At 44.0% G+C, this 25,180-nt stretch overlaps 1 protein-coding gene across 1 annotated transcript; it reads left to right on the top strand.

Annotated features, from left to right (window-relative positions):
- sort1a (sortilin 1a) lies at window positions 1-24,953 on the top strand. The gene is made up of 20 exons (XM_064968570.1): window positions 1-354; window positions 13,894-13,953; window positions 14,039-14,112; window positions 14,292-14,394; window positions 14,667-14,828; window positions 16,194-16,267; window positions 17,084-17,133; window positions 18,554-18,681; window positions 18,760-18,904; window positions 19,073-19,228; window positions 19,334-19,446; window positions 19,576-19,678; window positions 20,459-20,627; window positions 20,748-20,947; window positions 21,035-21,224; window positions 21,495-21,611; window positions 21,698-21,806; window positions 22,303-22,415; window positions 22,498-22,624; window positions 22,820-24,953. The coding sequence occupies exons 1-20, from the start codon at window positions 118-120 to the stop codon at window positions 22,832-22,834; spliced, it is 2,445 nt and encodes an 814-aa protein (XP_064824642.1). The 5' UTR covers window positions 1-117; the 3' UTR covers window positions 22,835-24,953.
- Window positions 24,954-25,180: the final 227 nt, after the last annotated feature.

Raw genomic sequence — 25,180 nt, forward strand, 5'->3', positions numbered from 1 at the left:
TTCTGCACCAGATGAACATTATGTATGTCGCCTGCGTGGGGTGGTCTAAATACAGTTGGTGATAATAGAAACGGGTTACTAAATTGATTTTTAGCAACACAACTCAGATTTGCGAATATGACTCCGCTGTATAGCATCGCTGTTGTCTGGTTATTTACCTATGCGCTATGCGAGGATTTTTGTAAGAATGCCAACTTCGGCGGGGCACACACAACGTTCGTGAATACCCCGCGACCGAGAGATTCGCCGGTGTTGTCTGGACACAACCTTAACAAACGGAGCACTGACCCCGACGGAGAGACGTGCAAATCTCCAACGGGATTCGAGTCCACGCTGAAAAATAACACACACACCGTAAGTTTTTTTTCTATTATCAAAGGCTGTTGCTTGTGTATTTTTTAATATTTTTGTCAAACTGCACATTGTCATTGATTCGTGTTGGCTGCAACCCATATATCCCACCACAGCGATAATATAATCAAATTTCTCGGATTTGATTGAGGAATGGTCAAATCCATTGTGATGATCTGTCATTTGTGACCTTTCAGACTGCTGTGGTGATACTGACTCATGGTTCTCATCACCACGTGGGCTATACATTCCTAATTGATTGATTAGAAGGATGAACTTTATTGCATATTCTGACGAGTTAGACTGTCTTAAAGCTAAAATCGTGGGTGCTGCATTTTTTATTTATAAATTGTTATATACCCATTGATACTTGACCTGAGCTCGAGGCATTTATAAATTGTGTTCTCCAACCGTCGACCCCATAGAACATAAAATATAAGCTTGTTTTACTCCAATTTCTGTAAACAATGTAAATTTAACCCCCCATCCCCCTTACTGCATAGCCTCAAAACATAGTTAAAAGGACATTTGAAATCATGGATGGTCTGTCCTTGCATCCATAGCTCTGTAAATTAATTTGAGAGTGGTTACATTTCTCCAGGCCCATCCCTCAGCTTTTTACCAAAACAGAGACAGGGTACCTGCTTTGCTATTGTTTCTACTAGGGATTCTAGCTTTTTGGGATTCAGGCAAAGTTAGTTTGACCCAAGGAGTACCCTACAGCAAAGGGTCAGGTGGAGTGAAAATGCATTCCGGTTTCTGATAATGCATCCATTATTGATTGAGGACGGGTCATATTGTGGCATCAGTCTCCTACATTCGGTAGGCCTGTCTCTGTATAGTTTGGTAATATAGGCTGTGATCTAAATACACAAAGTCTCATTTAATTTTCACCCCCAGACCCTAAAAAATATGATATTGAACATAATTGGAGGCCAGCATATTTATAGTAAAGTTTAGACTGACTGAATGAGAACAATGATGGCTTAGGATGTCTATGGGCCAAACATAGCTCAAATCATCATGATTACTTATGTTTTAACCTATTGTTGCTGGGCATGTTGCTTTGCATCATGTCTTTCTGTTGACAGAGCTGGTTATAGCAGCCAGAGTGGTTGCCTGTACTGCAGAAAAAGGTGTTGGGGAATGTAAATTGCTGTCTGTAAGCAGCAGTTTTGTTGTGAGTTCATATGACTGTACACTAGCAGGGTCTCCTTTGAGTGGATTCTCTCTGTGCAGTTCACTGCTCTTCTCTGCTCCACTGTGATGCAGTAGGGAAAGGGACACAGTGTTTCATTACTGTTTGAAACATGAAACAAATTATGTAAGTATCATGTTCTGAGACTGACAAAATGTTAGCACACTGCATTGCATGCCATGATTGAGGTGGAGAGGAAATGCAAAGCACTGTAACATATTTTCAGCATTTATTTCCCTGTCAGTCAACACTGGCCTGCCTTTGTCACTGAGGAGTCAGGTGATTCTGTTCAGCCAGTTGAAGGCAGATGCTAATGGGGTTATAGTGTAAGCCACCGCTAACTCAGGCTAAATGTGGCCATATGAGGAGCAGCAAAAATGGCAGTGTTTGTCTGGGCTAACCCGCCCCATACGCTGTGATGCCTCTGGCTCTGCTGTTGGCCTACTAGAACACTCTTGCAGCCCAGACTCCACATGGCTTCTCTGTGTGTTTAGGGGAGTGGGTTGTGGGCCCTGCAAATGTGACTCAATGCTGAGAGGTCAAGGGATCCACTCCTACAGTTAAATAAAGGCCTAGTTAAAGGTTAAATGTAAAAATGAAATAAAACTTTAAATACAGCACAGGAGGTTGCTGGCACCTTAATTAGGGAGGACGGGCTCGTGGTAACTGCTGGACTGGAGTGGTATCAAATACATAAAAACACATGGTTTCCATTCCTCCGTTCCAGACCTTATTATGAGCCGTTTTCCCCTCAGCAGCCTCAACTGTTAACCGGCATTAACTTTGGGAGCTAACAAGTCTAAAGGTCATGGGCAAGGTAACATATCATTTTGGTGAAACATCTATTTTACACAGGATGAATATAGTTTGTGGGTCTATGAGCCCTTCTGTGCACAGACAGCTCCCTAATAAAGCACAGAGGTATTGTTCATGCCATGGTTGAGCTGTTTCAACTGAACCAAATTGAACTCCTGCCATTGATGTTTTATTCTGGAACAAGAAGGGGCTTAGGTGGTGGGTGTGGCAATGGCAATGGACACAGTTGGTGTGGCTGAATTTGAGAACTTTTAAAGGCTCCCAATTTGATGTTTTTTGTTTGTTGTTGTGGCAGTTTCTTGAGTTTTTAAGCCAATTGTCTGAAATTCTCCTTGGAGCCGAGATACATTTTTGCAATTTTAAAGTAAATTCCAAAGAATTCTACACATTTTGCCATGGAGCTGAGAGAAAATGTTGCAATTTAAAAGCAAATTTCCAGGGATTCTACATACTCTGCCATGGAGCTGAGAGAAATGCTGAGAGAAAAGCTGAGAGAAAAGTTATATATATACACACACACACACACACACACACACACACACACACACACACACAGTTGAAGTCGGAAGTTTACATACACTTATGTTGGAGTCATTAACTTGTTTTTCAACCACTCCACAAATATCTTGTTGACAAACTATAGTTTTGGCATGTGTGCACGACACAAGTAATTTTTCCAACAATTGTTTACAGACAGATTATTTCACTTTTGTAATTCACTGTATCACAATTCCAGTGGGTCAGAAGTTTACATACACTAAGTTGACTGTGCCTTTAAACAGCTTGGAAAATTCCAGAAAATTATGTAATGGCTTTAGAAGCTTCTGATAGGCTAATTGACATAATTTGAGTCAATTGGAGGTATACCTGTGGATATATTTCAAGGCCTACCTTCAAACTCAGTGCCTCTTTGATTGACATGGGAAAATCAAAAGAAATCAGCCAAGACCTCTGAAATAAATTGTAGACCTCCACAAGTCTGGTTCATCCTTGGGAGCCATTTCCAAATGCCTGAAGATACCACGTTCATTTGTACAAACAATAGTATGCAAGTATAAACACCATGGGACCACGCAGCCGTCATACCGCTCAGGAAGGAGACACATTCTGTCTCCTAGCTAAATGTAATTTGGTATGAAAAGTGGAAGTCAACCCCAGAACAACAGCAAAGGACCTTGTGAAGAGGCTGGAGGAAACGGGGCGTCAGGGTAGCCTAGTGGTTAGAGCATTGGACTAGTAACCGAAAGGTTGCAAGTTCAAATCCCTGAGCTGACAAGGTACAAAATCTGTTGTTCTGCCCCTGAACAGGCAGTTAACCCACTGTTCCTAGGCCGTCATTGAAAATAAGAATTTGTTCTTAACTGACTTGCCTAGTAAAATAAAATAAAAAATAGGTACAAAAGTATCTATATCCACAATAAAACAAGTCCTATATTGACATAATCTGAAAGGCCGCTCAGCAAGGAAGAAGCCACTGCTCCAAAACCGTCATAAATAAAATCCAGACTACGGTTTGCAACTGCACATGGAGACAGAGATCATACTTTTTGGAGAAATGTCCTCTGGTCTGATGAAACAAAAATAGAACTATTTGGCCATAATGACCATTGTTATGTTTGGAGGAAAAAGGGAGGCTTGCAAGGCGAAGAAAACCATCCCAACCGTGAAGTCCGGTGGTGGCAGCATCATGTTATGGGGGTGCTTTGCTGCAGGAGGGACTGGTGCAATTCACAAAATAGATGGCTTCATGAGGAAGGGAATTTATGTGGATATATTGAAGCAACATCTCAAGACATCAGTCAGGAAGTTTAAAGCTTGGTCACAAATGGGTCTTCCAAATGGATAGTGTCCCCAAGCATACTTTCAAAGTTGTGGCAAAATGGCTTAAGGACAACAAAGTCAAGGTATTGGAGTGGCCATCACAAAGCTCTGACCTTTAATCCTGTAGAAAATTTGTGGGCAGACCTGAAAAAGCATGCGTGAGCAAAGAGGCCTACAAACCTGACTCAGTTTAGAGTATGTAAACTTCTGACCCACTGGGAATGTGATGAAAGAAATAAAAGCTGAAATAAATCATTCTCTCTGTTATTCTGACATTTCACTTTCTTAAAATAAAGTGGTGATCCTAACTGACCTAAAACAGAGATTTTATACTAAGATAAAATATCAGGAATTGTGAAAAACTGAGTTTAAATGTATTTGGCTAAGGTGTATGTAAACTTCCGACTTCAACTGTATGTAAATGTGATAATTCAGTTTTCTATTTTTAATACAGTTGCAAAAATGTCTAAAGGCCAATTTTGCTTTGTCATTAAGGGGTATTGTGTGTAGATTGAGGGGAAAACACTATTTAATCAATTTTAGAATAAGGCTGTAACGTAACAAAATGTGGGACAAGTCAAGGGATCTTTACTCATTCAAAGAGTTTTATTTTTTCACTATTTTCTACATTTTAGAATACTATTGAAGACATCGAAACTTTGAAATAACACATTGAAAAAAATAAAGAAAAACCCTTGAATGAGTAGGTGTGTTAACTTTGGACTCATTCTGTATATATTTCACAGTTTTGGACATAGGCGCCCCAAAAAAACTTGTAGGCGGTCGCTCAAGGGTTTCTCTGGCTGAAAAGTCCCTGCACTGAGATATGCCTCAAGGCCCACACCATATCCCAGTTTGCTATGGAATTATGATCTCTCGCATGGACCTGACCTGAACCCTCCAGCCAATGAGATACGCTACAAACACCATCCAAACCTCTCTCGACCTCTGTCCAAATGTTCTTCAAATCCCCTCGGCCGAGTCTTGATGACTTCCCAAATGGACACATAGAAGTTCCGACAGTAAACCAGTTTAGCCCATCTCCAGTTAAAATGGCCTTCCCAGTGCATTCTCTAGCCCCTTCCAACTCACAGGAGCTTTGAAACCCAGCGGTAATTTAATTTGGCCCTCTCTCCAGCTCTCTTTGTCCTCAGGGAAGCAGGAAGTGTTTTTAGGAGCAGAACAGCCAGTTCAGTACAGTCCTGGTGTTTTCATGGTAGACAAATACGAATACGGCCAGAGGAATGTTCTAGAATTCTGTGAAATGCCACAACTAAGTACTTGATGGTCTTTGTGTTGTCAGATCAGTGAGTGAATGTGCTAGAGTTGGAACACCTGAAGCTCCTTTTGACCATGGAAAAAGCACTCCTATTGGCAGTATGGTCCACCCACCACCTCCTATCCACACTAGCCTGTGCTCCCTCATAAACATTCCCCACATGTTTCTCTCGGACCTCCAGTGAGTCTATCTGTTATAAGAGCAGGCTGACTGGCCAAGACAAGGCACAGGGGGCCAGTATTTTTTTTTTTGTAGGTTTGTGGCGAGGGCTGAATCTTCTGTGTCAAGACAACACAAGCCTCGGCTCACTTGCTAGTCATAAAAGTCTGTTACAATTCATGAGAAACTTATACACCTAAATAACGTAGAGATAATTGATTCTGTCAATGCCTCTCTTCCTGCCTCTTCTGGTTTCCATAGCATTGTGCAACAAACGAACAGTTGACATGGCTCATTTAAAGAGGAGAGTGTGTGCGACAGTGTGTTCCAACACAGTGTAGCCAAAGATAGTACAATATGATGATTTGCAGAATCTGCTTCTCCAATAGAAATCTCTGATCATACTTGTAGGCGATGTCATGCGCAGAAACACGTCATCAGGTGTAATAATCGTGTCGCACCGAACTGCACATGTGCACACCGTCAAATCAAAGGCACAACTTTGATATAAAGTTGTTTTGATGAAAAGTGTCAGTTTTTCTCTTTCACGAGGTTGGAGCAATGAACATTTCAGCTACTTTAGAGATTGGCTTGAATCTAGGTTTTGCATTGGTTGGTCTGGATGCTGGTGGGAGGAGCTATAGGAGTATGGGCTCATAGTAAGTGCTGGAATGTAATAAATGTAACGGTATCAAACATAAGGAAACCACATTCTGTTAATTCTATTTGTGACAACCCTCCCACTCTGTCTGCCGAATTCTTTCTCTTTGCTCTTGTTTTCCTTAATAGAACGTTGGTGGGTGGAGCTGGGAGGATCGTCAGCGAAATGGGACACACCTGGGCTCGGGTGTGTCCTGGGGATAAATACACCTATACCCCATTCATTGAGGAGACTCTCTCCATGCAGACACACTGTTATTTTTGGTTGTGGTTGTGGTGGTTTGTGGCTTGTTTGTTTTGGCACCTTGCAACATCCCTAATTTTCACCATCTATGCGCACAACCACTCATTAACACTACTGATTACACACAGACACCATTGTTAATTGTTTGTAGATTACTCTGTTTAATAAATATATCTGTTATTCCTTATTTCCACGTTGTCGCCCTCTTTGTTGTGGGCTACGCATTGGTTCATGACACATTCCAGCCATTCCAATGAGCTAGCTCCTCCCACCAGCCTCCACTGACCTATACCAATCATAGAGTATGTTTACTGTACACACGCACACTAATAGTTTGATACCAAACTGATTATGGCAGTAGGCCGAGTATTCCATTAGCCATGTAAACACCTTACGTTGCTTATCTTAATTGGTGTAAGGTCATAATCGAAGTAAGCATATGCAAATTTAAACACCTAGTTGTCTCAGCAATCTTTCAAATTATTAGGACACGTAAAGACCTTAATCGGCGTTCCAGCGGTGTGTTTGATGTGTGCATGTGCTAGCAGCAGCAGTGTAAGCCTCGCTCTTTTCAAACATTATATAACCGAGCTCAGAATCAAATAGGCTTCCCAAAAATAACATGGTCCCTGTGGTAGAACGTTTATTTTAATTGCCGATTTTCTGCATTTGTCAAAGTCCCACAGTCAACTTAGTGTATGTAAACTTCTGGTCCGCTGGAATTGTGATACAGTGAATTATAAGTGAAATAATCTGTCTGTAGACAATTGTTGGAAAAATTACTTGTGTCATGCATAAAATAGATGTCCTAACCGACATGCCAAAACTATAGTTTGTTTAACAAGAAATTTGTGGAGTGGTTGAAAAACAAGTTTTAATGACTCCAACCTAAGTGTTTGTAAATTTGTAAACTTCTGATTTCAACTGTGTGTGTGTGTGTATATATATATATATATATATATGTATATGTTTTTTCCCCCCCGATTTTTCATGTGGGTGCTGTGGAAAACATGAAGGGGGGGTCTACTTTGAAAGCACCGTATACACACCCCTAATTCCCGCGACTATGATTATCCTCCCTCCTGACGAGGGAGAGAAATTTTGAAAATATCTTAAATGTGAACTGCACTCACTGATTCCACATGTGTTCGGTCATTACTGAAGCCCAAATGAGAGTTGTCTTTGGGGTGTGATTTAATGTGGGTGTGTCTTTGCCATTCAAGATCAACAAACAAAGACAGTAGTGAGTAACTTAGTGAAGTCTCAGTAAGCAAAGAGAAGTTTTGAAGTTGATGATTTCTGACTGACTCGCCGTCTCAAGATGATCTGCTAATTCAGTTCAATGTGTTGGCTAAAGTCTGTGCTCATCTTGTTACAGCACTAAAGGGTGGACCAGCTCCATATTAATGCCCATGATTTTGGAATGATGTTCGACGAGCAGGTGGCCACATACTTCTCTTGATGCAGTGTGTATACGGTGCTTTCAAAGTAGACCCCCCCTTCATGTTTTCCACATTTTGGAAAATTGAATAAAATGTGTTTTCTTATCCATCTACACACAATACCAAAGTGGTTGTAACGCGACTCTTTTTTTTGTTACGCCTGGATCACACCTACAGCGTCACTGTACAAATTGGTACGCAGCATCATCTGGATATGTGTGCAACAAAAGTTCAACATTCACCTTTGCTACTATTTTTGTCAATCCGTCTACGGATACAATTTGATGCATATGTTCGATAAATTCAACGTATGCACCACACACAGTGCACTGCACCTGTCTCTGCAAGGCAAACACATCGTTCCATTGGAAATGAATGTACTTCTGGTGTAACAAAACGCAAATCACGCTGTCAGTGTAAGCGAGTCGTTAATTCTTCCATGGATCTCACATTAAATTTAGCATATAACGGGGATGTAGCACTGTTTAAACTAACACTATTCAAAGGCCACAGAGAAACTTGGAATAACCTTTACTTGGTTCAATGACAACTTGTAGAAGGCTTATATCTATATTTTGGAATGTCGGTTGTTGATTTCACCACAAAGGGAATAGACCCCTTTTTCTGTTAACTTAAATGAATCACGACCCGGCATAGGATATCAACAGTGACAACGGTTGACTGTCCAAAAAATGTATTGGTGTGTGGCCAGTGACTTTTATAGAGGGACCACCCAAGTGCTCTGTGCCATTTCCTTAACTCCTACTTCTAAGTCCTGCACATCCAAGCGGTACAAACCAAAGATATTGAGCCGTTTTAAGCAATCAATCTTACGTCATCGTGATGACTGACCTTTTACACTAACATCACCAATCTGAGGTAAAAATGATTTATAATTCCACTAAATTGTATAGCTTGAAAATGAAAGCTTGTCTAAGGTAGTAACACAAACTGTCCACATTATTTAGCACAGTATACAATTTAATATTTTTTTATTTTATTTAACTAGGCAAGTCTGTTAAGAACAAATTGTTATTTACAATGATGGCCTAGGAACAGTGGGTTAACTGCCTTGTTATGGGGCAGAACAACAGATTTTACCTTGTCAATATGGCAAAATAGTTGGGAGGAGTCTTTACGTTAACGTTGTGCTTTGATGTATTTCTAATACCTAAAGACTTTACCTGCTTGATGTTTTCTAAGACCCATTTTTCATCCTAGGAACTTGACATGTTCATGCTCATGTTTCTTTTTTACATGGAAATGCCAACAAGCAAGGAACAGAAGGATATAAGCCTACAGTGTGTTATACAGTAAATAACCATTAGCAACACTACCTACATAAGACATTAGTGTTAATATACATTATGATTATTCAGGGTAACTTGTCAGTAATGCATAACGTCATACTGAAAACTGAAGTATTTAAGTAAAATATAATGAATTGTTCCACGCATCCAGGACTATAGGTTGCTGCTTATTACATGTTTTCTGTGTAGTATTCACCTTCGTCATTTGGTTGAATGTGTCTAAATGTGCAATAACAACATCATGAGGGTCAGGCTGGTTGGCTGTTTTTTCCCCCTGGTCTGTGGTCAGAATGTACAGAGAAAACATGTCCTGTTCCCTGTGTGTGTGTGTGTCTCAGTGTGTCTCAGAGCTGGGTTGCAGCCAGCAGCACAGAACCAAGGAAAGCAGCACAGTGATGTTCCACGTGCTGTTTGTGTCCAGAGGATAGAGAGAGGGACGGAGAGAAGGGGGAAGAGAAAGGGAGGGAAGGAGAGTTGGACGGCTAGATATAAAGAAAGAAAGGGATAGGAAAGAGATTAAATAAGGGGCAGGGAGGGAGGCAGGCAGGCAGGCAGGCAGGCAGGCAGGCAGGGAGGCAGGCAGGGAGGGAGGGCGGGGTGGAGATAATTAGTGATGGGGAGGAAGAAATGTAGGGTGAAGGAAAGTTTCATGGTTGGCTGTTTTTTTGTTTTTCCATACTATCCCATCTTCACTCAATAGGGGTGGAGTCATCGTCTGTGTATGTGTCTCCTCCCAGATGCTAATAGCTGACTGAGCTTCAAGTAGGACCAGACTTTCACCTCACTCAGCTCCAGCCCAGTGCCTCAAACCTACTGCACCTAGACCTGCAATAGCCCTATATACAGTACTAGCCAGATCCATGCATTTAGAGTGTTGGACCATTGAGGTTTCTGCATTATGAAGCATTTACATGAAGCCACAACATTCTATAGCAGCCATGTTAGCACGCCATTTACATTAAATGGGGAATATTTAAATAATGCCATGTACCTGAATGTCTAAAATTAGATCAATATTCAAAATTCTAGATGTTGGCCCAACTCTCTAAATACATGGCTCTGGTACAGACACAGCTGTCATCTGACACTACAGTCCCTCTCTCCCTGCTCCTTTAAGCTTCATACCCAACCCTCCAAACCATATATGACATTTACACAGCTTCACCTCAAAGATCACAGCCTGCATGTGTTTGACCTTTATATCTGGAAATATTGATGTAGCACTCTTGTTAACACCTCGAACCCTGCAGAATAAGGGGCTCACTGTGCTGGCCTGTAACCTCCCAGCCCTACAGTACACCAGTGGCGTGTGTGCTTTAGCTCTGGAATATTTTGTCATAGGATGTGAGCTCATGTCTGGTCTGTGAGGTCACATCCTGTCTGGCAGTTAGGGTTTGTAGCTGTATTTGACAATTTAATGATTCACCCCCCGCCCCCCTCCTGCTCATCTTCTGTCTGTTGATGGTATCAATTCATCCCCTCAGGCAGTCTCCTCTCTTCCTCATCCCCCTCTTTGTACTCCTCCTCCCTCCCACCAAGTTAAAAGATATCTGTCTGTGACAGAACCTCCTCTGGTCCCTGTCATCCAGCTGGAGCTGCTGACTGGGCTGACCGAGGCTGACCTGTCCCACACTGCCTTGCTGCTTTGTTTTGGGTTTGAAACTCAGGGCGGGGTATCAGTTGTCCAGGCAGCCTGGCAGGGGTTCAGAGGAACAAATGAAGAAAACACGTTCTTGGTTAGATTTGACACAGGTGTACAAGCATTGGTCTTGTACTATTATACTCCTAAGAAAAGCAGAAGCCTTTCCACCCCATAACATGAACAATCTGCTACAGTAACATGATTTGTGCCCAGGTATGCCAGCTTAAACCTGGCAGGGTTGTTTTCAACAAGAGTCTTTGAACTCAAGTTGAACCGGGTCGATCAGATCACTTCAGAGGAGGGATGAAGAGTGAGATGATTCCTTTGGAGCAGGATTAAGGAAGGATTGAGGGGTTGTATGAACAGATCTACTGTATTTGGAGGAGGAAGGATGGAGAGAGAGTGTGAGGAACCGATGCTTTTGAAGAAAGGATGGAAACTTGTGCTCACACTTGGAGCGATCATGTGTTCCCCTGGACCTGTTTTACTAGTAGTTTCCAGACATCATGTGTTCCCCTGGACCTGTTTTACTAGTAGTTTCCAGACATCATGTGTTCCCCTGGACCTGTTTTACTAGTAGTTTCCAGAGATCATGTGTTCCCCTGGACCTGTTTTACTAGTAGTTTCCAGAGATCATGTGTTCCCCTGGACCTGTTTTACTAGTAGTTTCCAGAGATCATGTGTTCCCCTGGACCTGTTTTACTAGTAGTTTCCAGAGATCATGTGTTCCCTGGACCTGTTTTACTAGTAGTTTCCAGAGATCATGTGTTCCCCTGGACCTGTTTACTAGTAGTTTCCAGAGATCATGTGTTCCCCTGGACCTGTTTACTAGTAGTTTCCATAGATCATCTGTTTCCCTGGACCTGTTTTACTAGTAGTTTCCATAGATCATCTGTTCCCCTGGACCTGTTTACTAGTAGTTTCCATAGATCATCTGTTCCCCTGGACCTGTTTTACTAGTAGTTTCCATAGATCATCTGTTCCCCTGGACCTGTTTTACTAGTAGTTTCCATAGATCATCTGTTCCCCTGGACCTGTTTACTAGTAGTTTCCATAGATCATCTGTTCCCCTGGACCTGTTTTACTAGTAGTTTCCATAGATCACCTGTTCCCCTGGACCTGTTTTACTAGTAGTTTCCATAGATCATGTGTTCCCCTGGACCTGTTTTACTAGTAGTTTCCAGAGATCATGTGTTCCCCTGGACCTGTTTTACTAGTAGTTTCCAGAGATCATGTGTTCCCCTGGACCTGTTTTACTAGTAGTTTCCAGAGATCATGTGTTCCCCTGGACCTGTTTTACTAGTAGTTTCCAGAGATCATGTGTTCCCCTGGACCTGTTTACTAGTAGTTTCCAGAGATCATGTGTTCCCCTGGACCTGTTTACTAGTAGTTTCCAGAGATCATCTGTTTCCCTGGACCTGTTTTACTAGTAGTTTCCATAGATCATCTGTTCCCCTGGACCTGTTTACTAGTAGTTTCCATAGATCATCTGTTCCCCTGGACCTGTTTTACTAGTAGTTTCCATAGATCATCTGTTCCCCTGGACCTGTTTGACTAGTAGTTTCCATAGATCATCTGTTCCCCTGGACCTGTTTACTAGTAGTTTCCATAGATCATCTGTTCCCCTGGACCTGTTTTACTAGTAGTTTCCATAGATCACCTGTTCCCCTGGACCTGTTTTACTAGTAGTTTCCATAGATCATCTGTTCCCCTGGACCTGTTTTACTAGTAGTTTCCAGAGATCATGTGTTCCCCTGGACCTGTTTACTAGTAGTTTCCATAGATCATCTGTTCCCCTGGACCTGTTTTACTAGTAGTTTCCATAGATCATCTGTTCCCCTGGACCTGTTTACTAGTAGTTTCCATAGATCATCTGTTCCCCTGGACCTGTTTTACTAGTAGTTTCCATAGATCATCTGTTCCCCTGGACCTGTTTTACTAGTAGTTTCCAGAGATCATGTGTTCCCCTGGACCTGTTAACTAGTAGTTTCCATAGATCATCTGTTCCCCTGGACCTGTTTACTAGTAGTTTCCATAGATAATCTGTTCCCCTGGACCTGTTTTACTAGTAGTTTCCAGAGAGCTGCCTGCCTGCCTGCCTCCTGAGGCTTTATAGACTTCCTAGAGTAGCAGACACTCTCCAGGCCTTACCTCTCCTCATAAACAACACATAGAGGCAGGCTAGTGGTGGGGGGAACCATAGCCTCCTCTCTCCACAGACCTACTACGGTAGATGTAATTCAGGGGGGAACCATAGCCTCCTCTCTCCACAGACCTACTACGGTAGATGTAATTCAGGGTAGAATGGAAGAAGTGAACTCTGGATTAGTGGTAATGTAAGACAAACACTCTTTATGCTCTCCACCTGACTTCTTTGTCTGAGCTCTCTCTCTTTCTGGGGGGTAATCTCTCAATCAGCTCTAAGACACACACACACACACACACACACACACACATTCTCTCTCTCTCTCTCCATCGTCTGCAGACTGGACTAAAACTTTAGGGGGCCCTCAGGAGAATTAGGGGTCTGTGTGCGCGAGAGTGTTTTTGTCCTGCTTTCAGGACACAAGGCCCTCAGTCACTCTCTTGTTCTCGGGCCTCTCAGCTTGTCAGCCAAGTAGGAATGTAGGTCACACTCACAGTTCTATACAAAGAACATAGTTTGACAGTTGGGACACTCAGCAACAGCCTGGGAGGTGTGTATGTGTGTGTGTGTGTGTGTGTGTGTGTGTGTGGTCAACTCTCCCTGTGTTGAACAGGCAGGGTTTGGATAAAGGAGAGTAGGAAAAGGGGAATCACACAAGTGAATGTCCCTCTGTGTTCTGTATGACATCACATTCTGTGTCAAATTTGACTGTTTTCTGTACCCTGTGATTTCACTTAGCGTAAACCACACGACGCTACACGTGCTGTACCTCATGTTCCTTTGTAAGCCATGTTGATAAGCCTTCTCTTTCTCTCCTGTCTGCAGTATGCCTTCAATGACCTGAGTGGCTCAGTGTCTCTGGCCTGGGTGGGAGATGGCACAGGGGTAAGAAGTGTGTGTGTGTGTGTGTGTGTGTGTGTGTGTGTGTGTGTGTGTGTCCACCTGTAAAGCCTGTGTTGCATCTCCACAGGTGCTTCTGGTGCTGACCACATTCCAGGTGCCTGTCTTCATGATTCGCCTTGGCCAGTCTAAACTCTACCGCAGGTCAGAAACTCGGCTCTATTTTTGCCTGTCTCAACTCGTCAGGGATCGAATCGCACATTAACTTTTGGGGTCACCCTTAAAATAGTGGAGTTATGATACTTTTAATATAAGGATTCCTGATTTGTATTGGGAGTGGCCAGTAGGTTTCTGTACATTCCCCCCATGTCTCTCTCTCCCAGCGAGGACTATGGAAAGACATTCCAGGACGTGACCCACCTGATCAACAACACCTTTGTTCAGACTGAGTTTGGCATCGCCATTGGTCCTGACAACTCTGGCAGGGTCAGTACTTCTACCCTTCATGACTGCGTAGACATATTCTGTCTGTATAGACTGGATTAAGTCAACAGATGCACAGCTCCAGTAATCGAACTAGTCTTTGTTTCTCTCTGGTACTACTACGTTGAGTTATAATTGCTCTGATTGCCCAGAGAGTTAATGCACCTGGTTTCTCAGATCTAAGCCAGTTCCCTGTCTCCCTCTATAGGTGATCTATTCTGTCGCTTCGTGATCTCCTGGGTTCTCCTCTGATCCACTGTCTCTCTGTCCCCCAGGTGATCATGACAGGTGATGTGTCAGAGGGAGGGGGATCCCGGATTTTCCGTTCGCTGGATTATGGACATAGTTTTTCCCCAGTGGACCTCCCCTTCTTTCCTCTGATTCAGACACTGTATAACCCCAACGACAGTAACGTGCTACTGACCCTCAGCATCACGGTACATGACCCTAACCCTCAGCATCATGGTACATGACCCTAACCTCTAACCTCTGATCCCTTACCCTCAGCATCACGGTACATAACCCTGACCCTCAGCATCACGGTACATGACCCTGACCTCTAACCTCTGAACCCTTACCCTCAGCATCACGGTACATAACCCTGACCCTCAGCATCACGGTACATGACCCTGACCCCTGAACCCTACCCTCAGCATCCTCTAACCCTGACCCTCAGCATCACGGTACATAACCCTGACCCTCAGCATCACGGTACATAACCCTGACCCTCAGCATCACGTACATGACCCTAACCTCTAACCTCTGATAATCACCATAACCCCCTCAGCATCACGGTACATGACCCTAACCTCTAACCTCTGATCCCTTACCCTCAGCATCACGGTACATAACCCTGACCCTCAGCATCACGGTACATAACCCTGACCCTCAGCATCACGGTACATAACCCTGACCCTCAGCATCACGGTACATAACCCTGACCTCTAACCTCTGATCCCTTACCCTCAGCATCACGGTACATAACCCTGACCCTCAGCATCATGGTACATAACCCTGATCTCTAACCTCTGATCCCTTACCCTCAGCATCACGGTACATAACCCTGACCCTCAGCATCATGGTACATGACCCTGATCTCTAACCTCTGATCCCTGACCCTCAGCATCACGGTACATAACCCTGACCCTCAGCATCATGGTACATGACCCTGATCTCTAACCTCTGATCCCTGACCCTCAGCATCACGGTACATAACCCTGACCCTCAGCATCATGGTACATAACCCTGATCTCTAACCTCTGATCCCTTACCCTCAGCATCACGGTACATAACCCTGACCCTCAGCATCACGGTACATGACCCTAACCTCTAACCTCTGATCCCTTACCCTCAGCATCATTGTACATGACCCTAACCTCTAACCTCTGATCCCTGACCCTCAGCATCATGGTACATGACCCTAACCTCTGAACCCTTACCCTCAGCATCATGGTACATAACCCTGACCCTCAGCATCACGGTACATGACCCTAACCTCTAACCTCTGATCCCTTACCCTCAGCATCATTGTACATGACCCTAACCTCTAACCTCTGATCCCTGACCCTCAGCATCATGGTACATGACCCTAACCTCTGAACCCTTACCCTCAGCATCATGGTACATAACCCTGATCTCTAACCCCTAACCCTTAACGCTTGATTAAGGCAGCCCCAGAGGGGTTGGGTTAAATGAGCAAGACACATTTCAGTTGAATGCATTCGGTTGTACAACTGACTAGGTATCTGACTTTCCTCTCTGAATATGGTCTGTTTTTTCCGTCCCTCTCTCCTCTCCTCCAGTTGGACCTGTGGCTGTCTGAAGACTTTGGCTCCACCTGGAGGAAGATCCATGACAGCGTGTGTCTGGTCAGATGGTGAGAGCTTCCATTTAACCAGTTCATTAATCAATCAGTAACAATGGATGTTTTTTATGATATTGTTTACTTCCAAACAAACATCTATGTCCTCTAGCTCCATATTCCAACAGCATATCTTTTACCTCTGAATCCCCCTGATCCTTCTCCCTTTTTCTCTCATTTACTCTCCCAATCATTTACTCATTTACTGTGTGTGTGTGTGTGTGTGTGTGTGTGTGTGTGTGTGTGTGTGTGTGTGTGTGTGTGTGTGTGTGTGCACGCGCGCGCAAATGTTTAACATTATTGTTGTTATTCCAGCTGTCTTGCCTGTCAGTTGTGACCACATATTTGACTCCAGTTTCAGTGCAGCAACAGAAGTTCAGATCAGGCTAAAGAGCCAGGATGTGGTAGTTACTGCACAATCATCGCTTCGCACAGCATTCTGGGAACTCTGTGGCCACAGCTTCAATTGGAGCTCTGACCAGAATACATTACACAAGCAGTTTGGGCTCCCAGGACAGGGAATCAGGAGTCAGCAGAATAGTGTATATTCATTCCACAACTCCTGGTAGTCAGTTGTACAGTGGGTTGATGAATATTGTCACTTCAGCAGCAGTCAAGTGACACCTCAGTCAGGTGGGAACCAGATGTTTTCATTCCTTTAAAGGGGTGTCACGGTGGGATGAGTTCATATTCCACACCATCTGTTTTATATAACCCTGCTACATGTATACGCGTCAGGAGGAATGTACCGGCCTCAATCCCCAGTGAATAGGAAAGATCTCTGTCTGTCTGTCCGTCTGTCTCACTGTCCGTCTGTCTGTGTGATCCTAGGGGTCCCGAGGACAGCATCTACTTCACCACAAACTCTAACGGATCCTGCAGTGAGTAGACCATGACTACAGTAACACAACCTCATATCAACACAACACCAATAACAACAAATAACTCACTAACAGTTGAATCATTGAGCCAGACATCTGTCCAGAGAGACTGCACGAACAGTAACACAGCCACACGATTCACCATACACAATAGCACACAATGATACACTACATGACCAAAAGTATAGGAACACCTGCTCGTCAAAAATTATGGGCATTAATATGGAGTTAGTCACCCCTCTGCTGCTATAATAGCCTTCACTCTTCTGGGAAGGATTTCCACTAGATGTTGGAACATTGCTACGAGGACTTGCTTCCATTCAGCCACGAGCATTTGTGAGGTTGGGTACTGGTGTTGGGCGATTTAGGCCTGGCTCACAGTTGGTGTTCCAATTCATTCCAAAGGTGTTCGATGGAGTTGAGGTCAGGGCTCTGTGCAGGCCAGTCAAGTTCTTCCACACCAATCTCGACAAACCATTTCGTTATGGAACTCGCTTTGTGCACAGGGGAATTTTCATGCTGAAACAAAGTTGGAAGCACAGAATCGTTTAGAATGTCATTGAATGCTGTAGCGTTAAGATTTCCCTTCACTGGAACTAAGAGACCTCGCCCGAACCATGAAAAACAACCCCAGACCATTATTCTTCCTCCAAACTTTACAGTTGGCAGTATGCAATGGGGCAGGTAGTGTTCTCCTGGCATCCGCCTAACCGAGATACGTCCATCGGACTGCCAGATGGTGAAGCGTAATTCATCACTCCAGAGAACGTGGTTCCACTGCTCCAGAGTCCAATGGCGGTGAGTTTTACACCACTCCAGCCGACTCTTGGCATTGAGCATGCTGGCCTTGTGTGCGGCTGCTCAGCCATGGAAACCCATTTCATGAAGCTCCCGACAAACCGTTATTGTGCTGACGTTTCTTCCAGAGGCAGTTGGGATCGCGGTAGTGAGTGTTGCAACCGATGACAAATGATTTTTACGCGCTTCAGCACACAGCGATCCCATTCTGTGAGTTTGTGTGACCTACCACTTCGCGACTGAGCCGTTGTTGCTTCTAGACGTTTCCACTTCACAGTAACAGCACTCCAGTTCACCAGGGCAGCTCTAGCAGGGCCGAAATTTCATGAACCGACTTGTTGGAAAGGTGGCATCCTATGACTGTGCCACGTTGAAAGTCACCGAGCTCTTCAGAAAGGCTATACTACTGCCTATGTTTGTCTATGGAGATTGCATGTCTGTGCACTCGATTTTATACACCGGTCCACAACGGGTGTTGCTGAAATAGCCAAATCCACTAATTTGAAGGGGTGTCCACATATTTTGTACATATGGTTTATATAGATGAGCAAATAATCTCAAACTTTGTACTGATAACAATCATATATGTTTTGACTCGTCTCTTTCCCTCTCCCCTCTTCAGATGATAAGGGCATGTTGGAGCTGAAGAGGTCTCTAGACTATGGCAAGAACATCAAGACCATCGCCAGCAAGATCTACTCCTTTGTACTTGGAGGACGTTTTGTCTTCGCCTCCATCATGACTGGCTCGGTGTGTGTGTGTTACGTTAGTATGTGCGTTTCTACAGTAATGTCTGTGTGTGTTATAATGTGTGTGTGTGTTCCTCAGGGTACCCAGCGTATGATCCATGTGTCGGTAGATGGTGGTGATGTGTGGAACATGGCTCAGCTCCCTACTGTTGGCCATGAGCAGTTCTACTCCATATTGGCAGCCAGCGACGACATGGTGTTCATGCACGTAGACGAACCTGGAGGTCAGTCAGAACACACACACACACAATTATGGATTAAGATTCTTTCTTAGATGTGTGTCTTTTGTTAAGATCTAACTTGTCCCTTGCTATCCTCCCAGATGAAGCTTTCGTCTACATGACAATAGATGGTTTATGAAGCTTTATTTACTTAGTGACACATTGTGACAGACACTGGCATAGGGACCATCTACATATCAGATGACAGAGGGACGCTCTACTCCAAGTCTCTGGAGCGCCACCTCTACACGGCCACAGGGGGCGACACTGATTTCACCAACGTCACCTCGCTCAGGGGTGTCTACATGACCAGCGTACTGACAGAGGGTGGGTCTACACTGCCACACACGGACACAGAGACACACCGTATTTTGAAGTGTTTGTCTATACAGTCTGACCCCCCCCCCCCCCCCCACTCCACTCCCTCTGTAGACGGCTCAGTGGAGACTGTGGTGTCGTTTGACCAGGGGGGGGAGTGGCGGCCGGTACAACGGCCTCGAAACAGCCGCTGTGACACTGAGACCGCCACCAACCGGCCGGACCGAGTGAGACACACACACACACACACACACACAACCCTGTGATTATCTATGTGTGCTTTAGCAATACTGTATGTAGCTTTGTATTTCATGAGTGTTTTGTCCTTGTCCCTTACCCACCCTGTGTGTCTACAGTGCAGCCTGCACATCCACGCCTTATACAGCATCTCTATGAAGATGAACGTCCCTCTGCTGCCCCTCACACAGTTCAACGCTATAGGCCTCATTCTGGCTCATGGTAACACACACACAGTATACACCAGCCATACTCAATATTTCAGACCGCGGTCTGGATCCAGACCCAGAATGGGGTTCATTTTTTACTGCTGTTGAGAGTTGTAATAGTAGATTGTACAAGGTGGAATTTAGAAATGTGGAAGTGCATGGGCAGTTATGTCATTCAATGTCAGAAATGTTGAGTTAATCAACTAGCCCCCTCAAACTCAACTCTGAACCTCAAAGACAGTTCCACTTCATTATTCCCCTCTAATCAGGGACTGATTTACACCTGGCACACCAGATGGGTGCAATTAATTATCAGGTAGAATAGAAAACCAGCAGACTCTGGACCTCGTAGGGTAAGAGTTGAATACCCCTGACACTAGCGCTTGGTAGCTGGTTAGCCCAACTTACCTATCTAAATATTTTAGTTATCATAGCCAGATTACATGCCCAGGGGCCTCAATTGATTTTGTTGAGTCACTCCAGTATCATATGAACACACAAGACATGGCAAAATATGTAGAATTGCAGGAAAAGAGCTTTAAAACGGCAACATTTTCTCTCTGCCAGCAAGAGAAGTGTGAACAGACTGATCAGTTTGGGGTTGCATGGGTTGTGAGGTGGAGGTTTGTTACTACACCAATAAAGGACAATATCCATCCAGATCTTTGCCACCTTGGAACATCTTATACACTGAGCCCAAAAAGAACACAATTACAGGCCCACCCTATGGAGCACTAGAATAATGGAACATTCATATCTCTATTCCTTCACTCCCCTCCCTCTCTGTCTCCAGGTAGTGTGGGTGACCCAGCGTCTGTGCTGTCTCCTGATGTGTATGTGTCTGATGATGGAGGCTACTCCTGGCTGAGAGCGCTAACCGGACCCCACCACTACGCCATCCTAGACTCTGGAGGCCTTTTGGTGGCTGTCGAACACACAACTGCACCCGTCAACCAGATCAAGTGAGTGAAAGAGAGAGAGAAACAGAACTGGAGGCGGTCCTGCCATTTCAAGTCTTTGCACTCAGGTTGTGTTTGATAATGATGCTAAGAGGCCTTTTCCCCCCTCCATCTCCCCTGCAGGTTTTCCACAGACGAGGGCCAGTGTTGGCATGTGTATAACTTCACCAGTGAGCCGCTGTATTTCACAGGGCTGGCGTTGGAGCCTGGAGCCCACTCCATGAACCTCAGCCTGTGGGGGTACAGAGTGGGCCTGCAGGGTCCCCTCAGTCACTACTGGGTCTCTGTTACCATCGACTTCAAACAGCTACTCTCCAGAGACTGTGAGTGGACTGTGTGTGTGCATGCGTGTGGATGTGCTTGTGATTGCATTTGTGCCTGTGCTTACTGGTCTCTATGTCCCCCTGCAGGTGGGGAGGGGGACTATGTTCAGTGGTTGGCGCACTCTGATGACCTCAACAACCCCAATGACGGGTGCATTCTGGGATATAAGGAGCGTTTCCTGCGGCTGAGGAAAGATTCTGTCTGCTGGAACGGACGTGATTATGTCATCACCACCCAGCCCACCCCCTGCCAATGCACACTGGATGACTACCAGTGGTCCGCACCTCATAAACCTTCACGTCTATGTTACTACTCACTCTCTCTCTCTTTACCTTTCATTTGACTCCCTTTCCTCCCCTCACCCATTCAGAGGGGTCGGGTAAAATCTGGAAGACATTTCGGTTGAATGCAATTCAGTTGTGCAACTGACTAGGTATCCCCCTTCCCCATCTTATCCATCTTTCACCATCACCTCTCTGTCTATCTCTCCTTGTGTTCAAGCAAACAACAGACATATGTATCTTTTTCTCTCTCTGTCTGTTGTAGTGACTATGGGTACCACCGTGCAGAGAACAGTTCTGAGTGTGTGGAGCAGGCAGACCTGAAGGGCCATGTTCTGGAGTTCTGTCTTCACGGCACCACAGAACAGCTGCAGACCAGTGGGTAAGGAACTCACCTCACCACAACAACAACAAAATGCCTCTCTCTCCTTCCATTTTTCACTGTCTCTTCTGCTCTCCATCCTAAAGCTACCGGAAGATTCCAGGTGACCGGTGTGTGGGCGGGATCCAGCCTAAGAGGAAGGAGATTGATCTGAGGAGAAACTGCATCAGCAATGCACTTCACCCAAAACCCCTGGTCAGTGGTAGCATTCCTGCTACAGCAATGCACTCCACCAAAAACCCCTGGTCAGTGGTAGCATTCCTGCTACAGCAATGCACTTCACCCAAAACCCCTGGTCAGTGGTAGCATTCCTGCTACAGCAATGCACTTCACCCAAAACCCCTGGTCAGTGGTAGCATTCCTGCTACAGCAATGCACTTCACCCAAAACCCCTGGTCAGTGGTAGCATTCCTGCTACAGCAATGCACTTCACCCAAAACCCCTGGTCAGTGGTAGCATTCCTGCTACAGCAATGCACTTCACCCAAAACCCCTGGTCAGTGGTAGCATTCCTGCTACAGCTATGATACAGCATCTGGTAGTCTTTGTCTGGCTCAAGGAGTAGGAAAACCATTCTAGACTTAAGTTAACACCCCTCTCTCTCTCTCTCTCTCTCTCACTCTCTCTCTCACTCTCTCACTCTCTCTCTCTCTCTCTCTCTCTCTCTCTCTCTCTCACTCTCTCTCACTCAGACGGAGGCCAACTTGTTAAGCTCTGCCTCTATAGTACTGGTTGTAATGGTGATTTTGCTCATCAGCGCTGCCACAGGGGTTATGCTCGTCAAGAAATATGTCTGCGGAGGGAGGTCAGTTTACCTCACCTATCTCCTCCCCTACCTTTGTCCTCCCTGTGTGTACAGTATGTGACTGTGTGGTTATCTCGCTCAGGTTCCTGGTACACAGGTACTCAGTGCTACAACAGCATGCGGAGGCCAATGGGATAGAGGGAGTGGATGAACTGGACACACACACCACCGAGATGGGCAAAACACACTACCACGAAGACTCAGATGAGGTTCACACACTGCTAGCATACACAGACACACACAGTTTTTGTGTGACACAGCAATTTTGTGTACAGTACATTGCTAGTACATTCCTGCTCTTGTCCTGCATCATGCTGTTAGTGTTTTTCCTCACGATATTCTTTCTCTCGTTGTGTGTGTGTTTGTGGGCATATATCTGTGTACGTGTGGATTTTCCCGCCCAGGACCTCTTGGAGTGAGAAGCGAGCTGCGAGAGACTTAATCCGCCAACCTGACAGCCTACCCAAGACTACTCCCTCCCACCATTGCCACCTCCTGCCGCCACTAATACTGCAGCTGCTCTGAGACTCCACTCCTACTCAATGACTGCAAACAGTTCTTACATACCTGTTCCCTTCCCAAGGACACTGGCACTAAAGGGATATATCATGTCCTGCAGAGGGCTGGAGAGCAGAGGGACAGGGGCTGTGGGCTTGGGGCCTGTGGAGGGGAGCGCAGAGGAGAGCTTTTGTGTCCCTAAGGAGCTTTTGTTGTGTCTGCAGCCTTCCTTTCTGATGCAGATTCACGGAGCAGGCGCTCTATTGCTGTGGTGCAGAGAGTCAGGGTGCAACAGCAGTGGCACTGGGAATGGTGTGTCTGGATCAGAATGAGTTTCTATGGTACAGTACCTGATATGGTACACCCCTCCCTACAAAAGAGATGGTATACAAAATGAGATGTGGAAAGCTTTCAACTGAAGTGGTACATAGTTATAAATGTAGTTATGTCTGAAATAATTTTGTACCAAGTGCAAAAGATAATCATTTTCATAAACAATATGTGTGAGGTGAAAACGTATACTAAATTTGTTATCGTTTTCAGGCTCATACCAGCTTTAGTATGACCACATTAACAAAACCTAGCTAACCATACAGTACCTTGTCCTACTGTGCTTAGAGTGGACATCTTGAATTATATTACCAAAGCACTTTCATAATTTTGTGTTGCAGAGAAAATGTATCTGATTTGTCATACTGAGAGGGTAGGGAATATGGGGGAAACTACTCAGAAAATGAGTTGTCAAGTCTGAACAGACCATATTGTACTAGTGAATTACTTGAGAAATAATGAAAAGTCTTTCCTTTTTTAACCTCTGCCATGAGGCCTACTTAACAATGTCAGAACACATGTCATAAACAGTCATGACAGCTGAAATTAACTTAATTTACACAATCTTTACACACACTGCTATTGAAGTGAACTAGTAGGATAGCAGTTTACCCAGCTAAATCTAAAAAAGATCAAATATATTTGTGGGTCTGGTATAGTCTGCTTGTAAACTATTTATAAACGGTAGTTTGTTAACCATTACATTTAGCAAATACATGTGTAAGGCTTATTGTTCATGGTGTATATATTAAAGGGTCTGATAATAAATGGTTCATAAATAATATACATGTCATTATTAATGAACTCAAATATATTAACCAACGATATGTAATGTTAGAAAATAGTTTACTTATGGTAACAAACTTTTGAATACTGGTATAAAAGCAGACCCTGTCAACCTGTTACTAAGTTATATGTGAATCATTGCTGTTTTTTTTTTATTACGATGAAGGCTATGATTTAATCGAAATCTTGTTTAACAAAAGAAGCGCTATGTTCAAAGTTTGTGTTTGTGGGAATTATTTGATTTTACAATTTGGCAAGTGGACACGTGAAATTAATTGTCCTAACATTTTCTTGTCAATACATTTTATTACCTCAGAATTTCATAAGCTAACATATCTAAGAAATAAAACTAGTTTGAGTATTCACTTGTGCTTTATTCAGGTAAGCAGTATTCACAACATAGAGCGGCAGAAATAACCATGGGCCTTCAGTCCCAAGCATTTCATTAGACAATGTTACCTAGTTTCCTTTATAGATTTGAGAAGCACAATATCAACGTTTTTGGAGTTAATGCATGTCTACTGTGTAATGGAGTGATTCCATCTCCAAGTGGACCCAATTGAGGGTTAGGAGACTTCCTGACCAGGAAACACTCTGGGCTCTTGCAACTGGTATGTGCTTTTTGCAGTTGCAGGCACTCATTTTCTTTTCACACCATCAGGATTGATTAACCAGCTATTATAAATGGCAGCTCATGCTGAGTTTTGGTGCAGTGCTATACTGTGAGATAGCTGTATAATGGACATAATGTTTTGTCTCAGATTTCCATCTTTCTGGGAATAGTCTGTTCCATTTTAGGCCTGATGTATAATAGTTTGTTTGCTTGTGTTTTTATATATCATTGACAATTTTACAAACAGACTTGGAAAGTTCTCTTTTGCAATATAGGTTGATCTCTGAATAAATAATAGTTTAAATGTTAAACTTTCTTGTCATGTCTATTTGATCCTACTTCACCAAAGAAGGCATTATACTATAATGCTTTAATTCTTTTACAATCACCTTTCAAAGGAACTTGCATCAGGTTTAGTTTATTGGGATCCCCATTAACTACTGCACATACAGCAGCTACTCTTCCTGTGGTCCACATAAAACGTACAAATAATAGCTACATTTTACACTTTATATGAACCAAAAAAGTATGTAGTGAA

This window comes from Oncorhynchus masou, chromosome 6 (assembly GCF_036934945.1).
Source record: "Oncorhynchus masou masou isolate Uvic2021 chromosome 6, UVic_Omas_1.1, whole genome shotgun sequence".
Taxonomy (NCBI): Eukaryota; Metazoa; Chordata; class Actinopteri; order Salmoniformes; family Salmonidae; genus Oncorhynchus; species Oncorhynchus masou.

Bases quoted from the DNA above. Each gene is read 5' to 3' on its own strand.
- sort1a (XM_064968570.1), top strand. From the start codon at position 118: ATGACTCCGCTGTATAGCATCGCTGTTGTCTGGTTATTTACCTATGCG. The intron at 14,113-14,291 runs GTCAGAAACTCG...TCTCTCTCCCAG, and splicing joins CAGTCTAAACTCTACCGCAG to CGAGGACTATGGAAAGACAT. The intron at 14,829-16,193 runs GTACATGACCCT...CCTCTCCTCCAG, and splicing joins TACTGACCCTCAGCATCACG to TTGGACCTGTGGCTGTCTGA.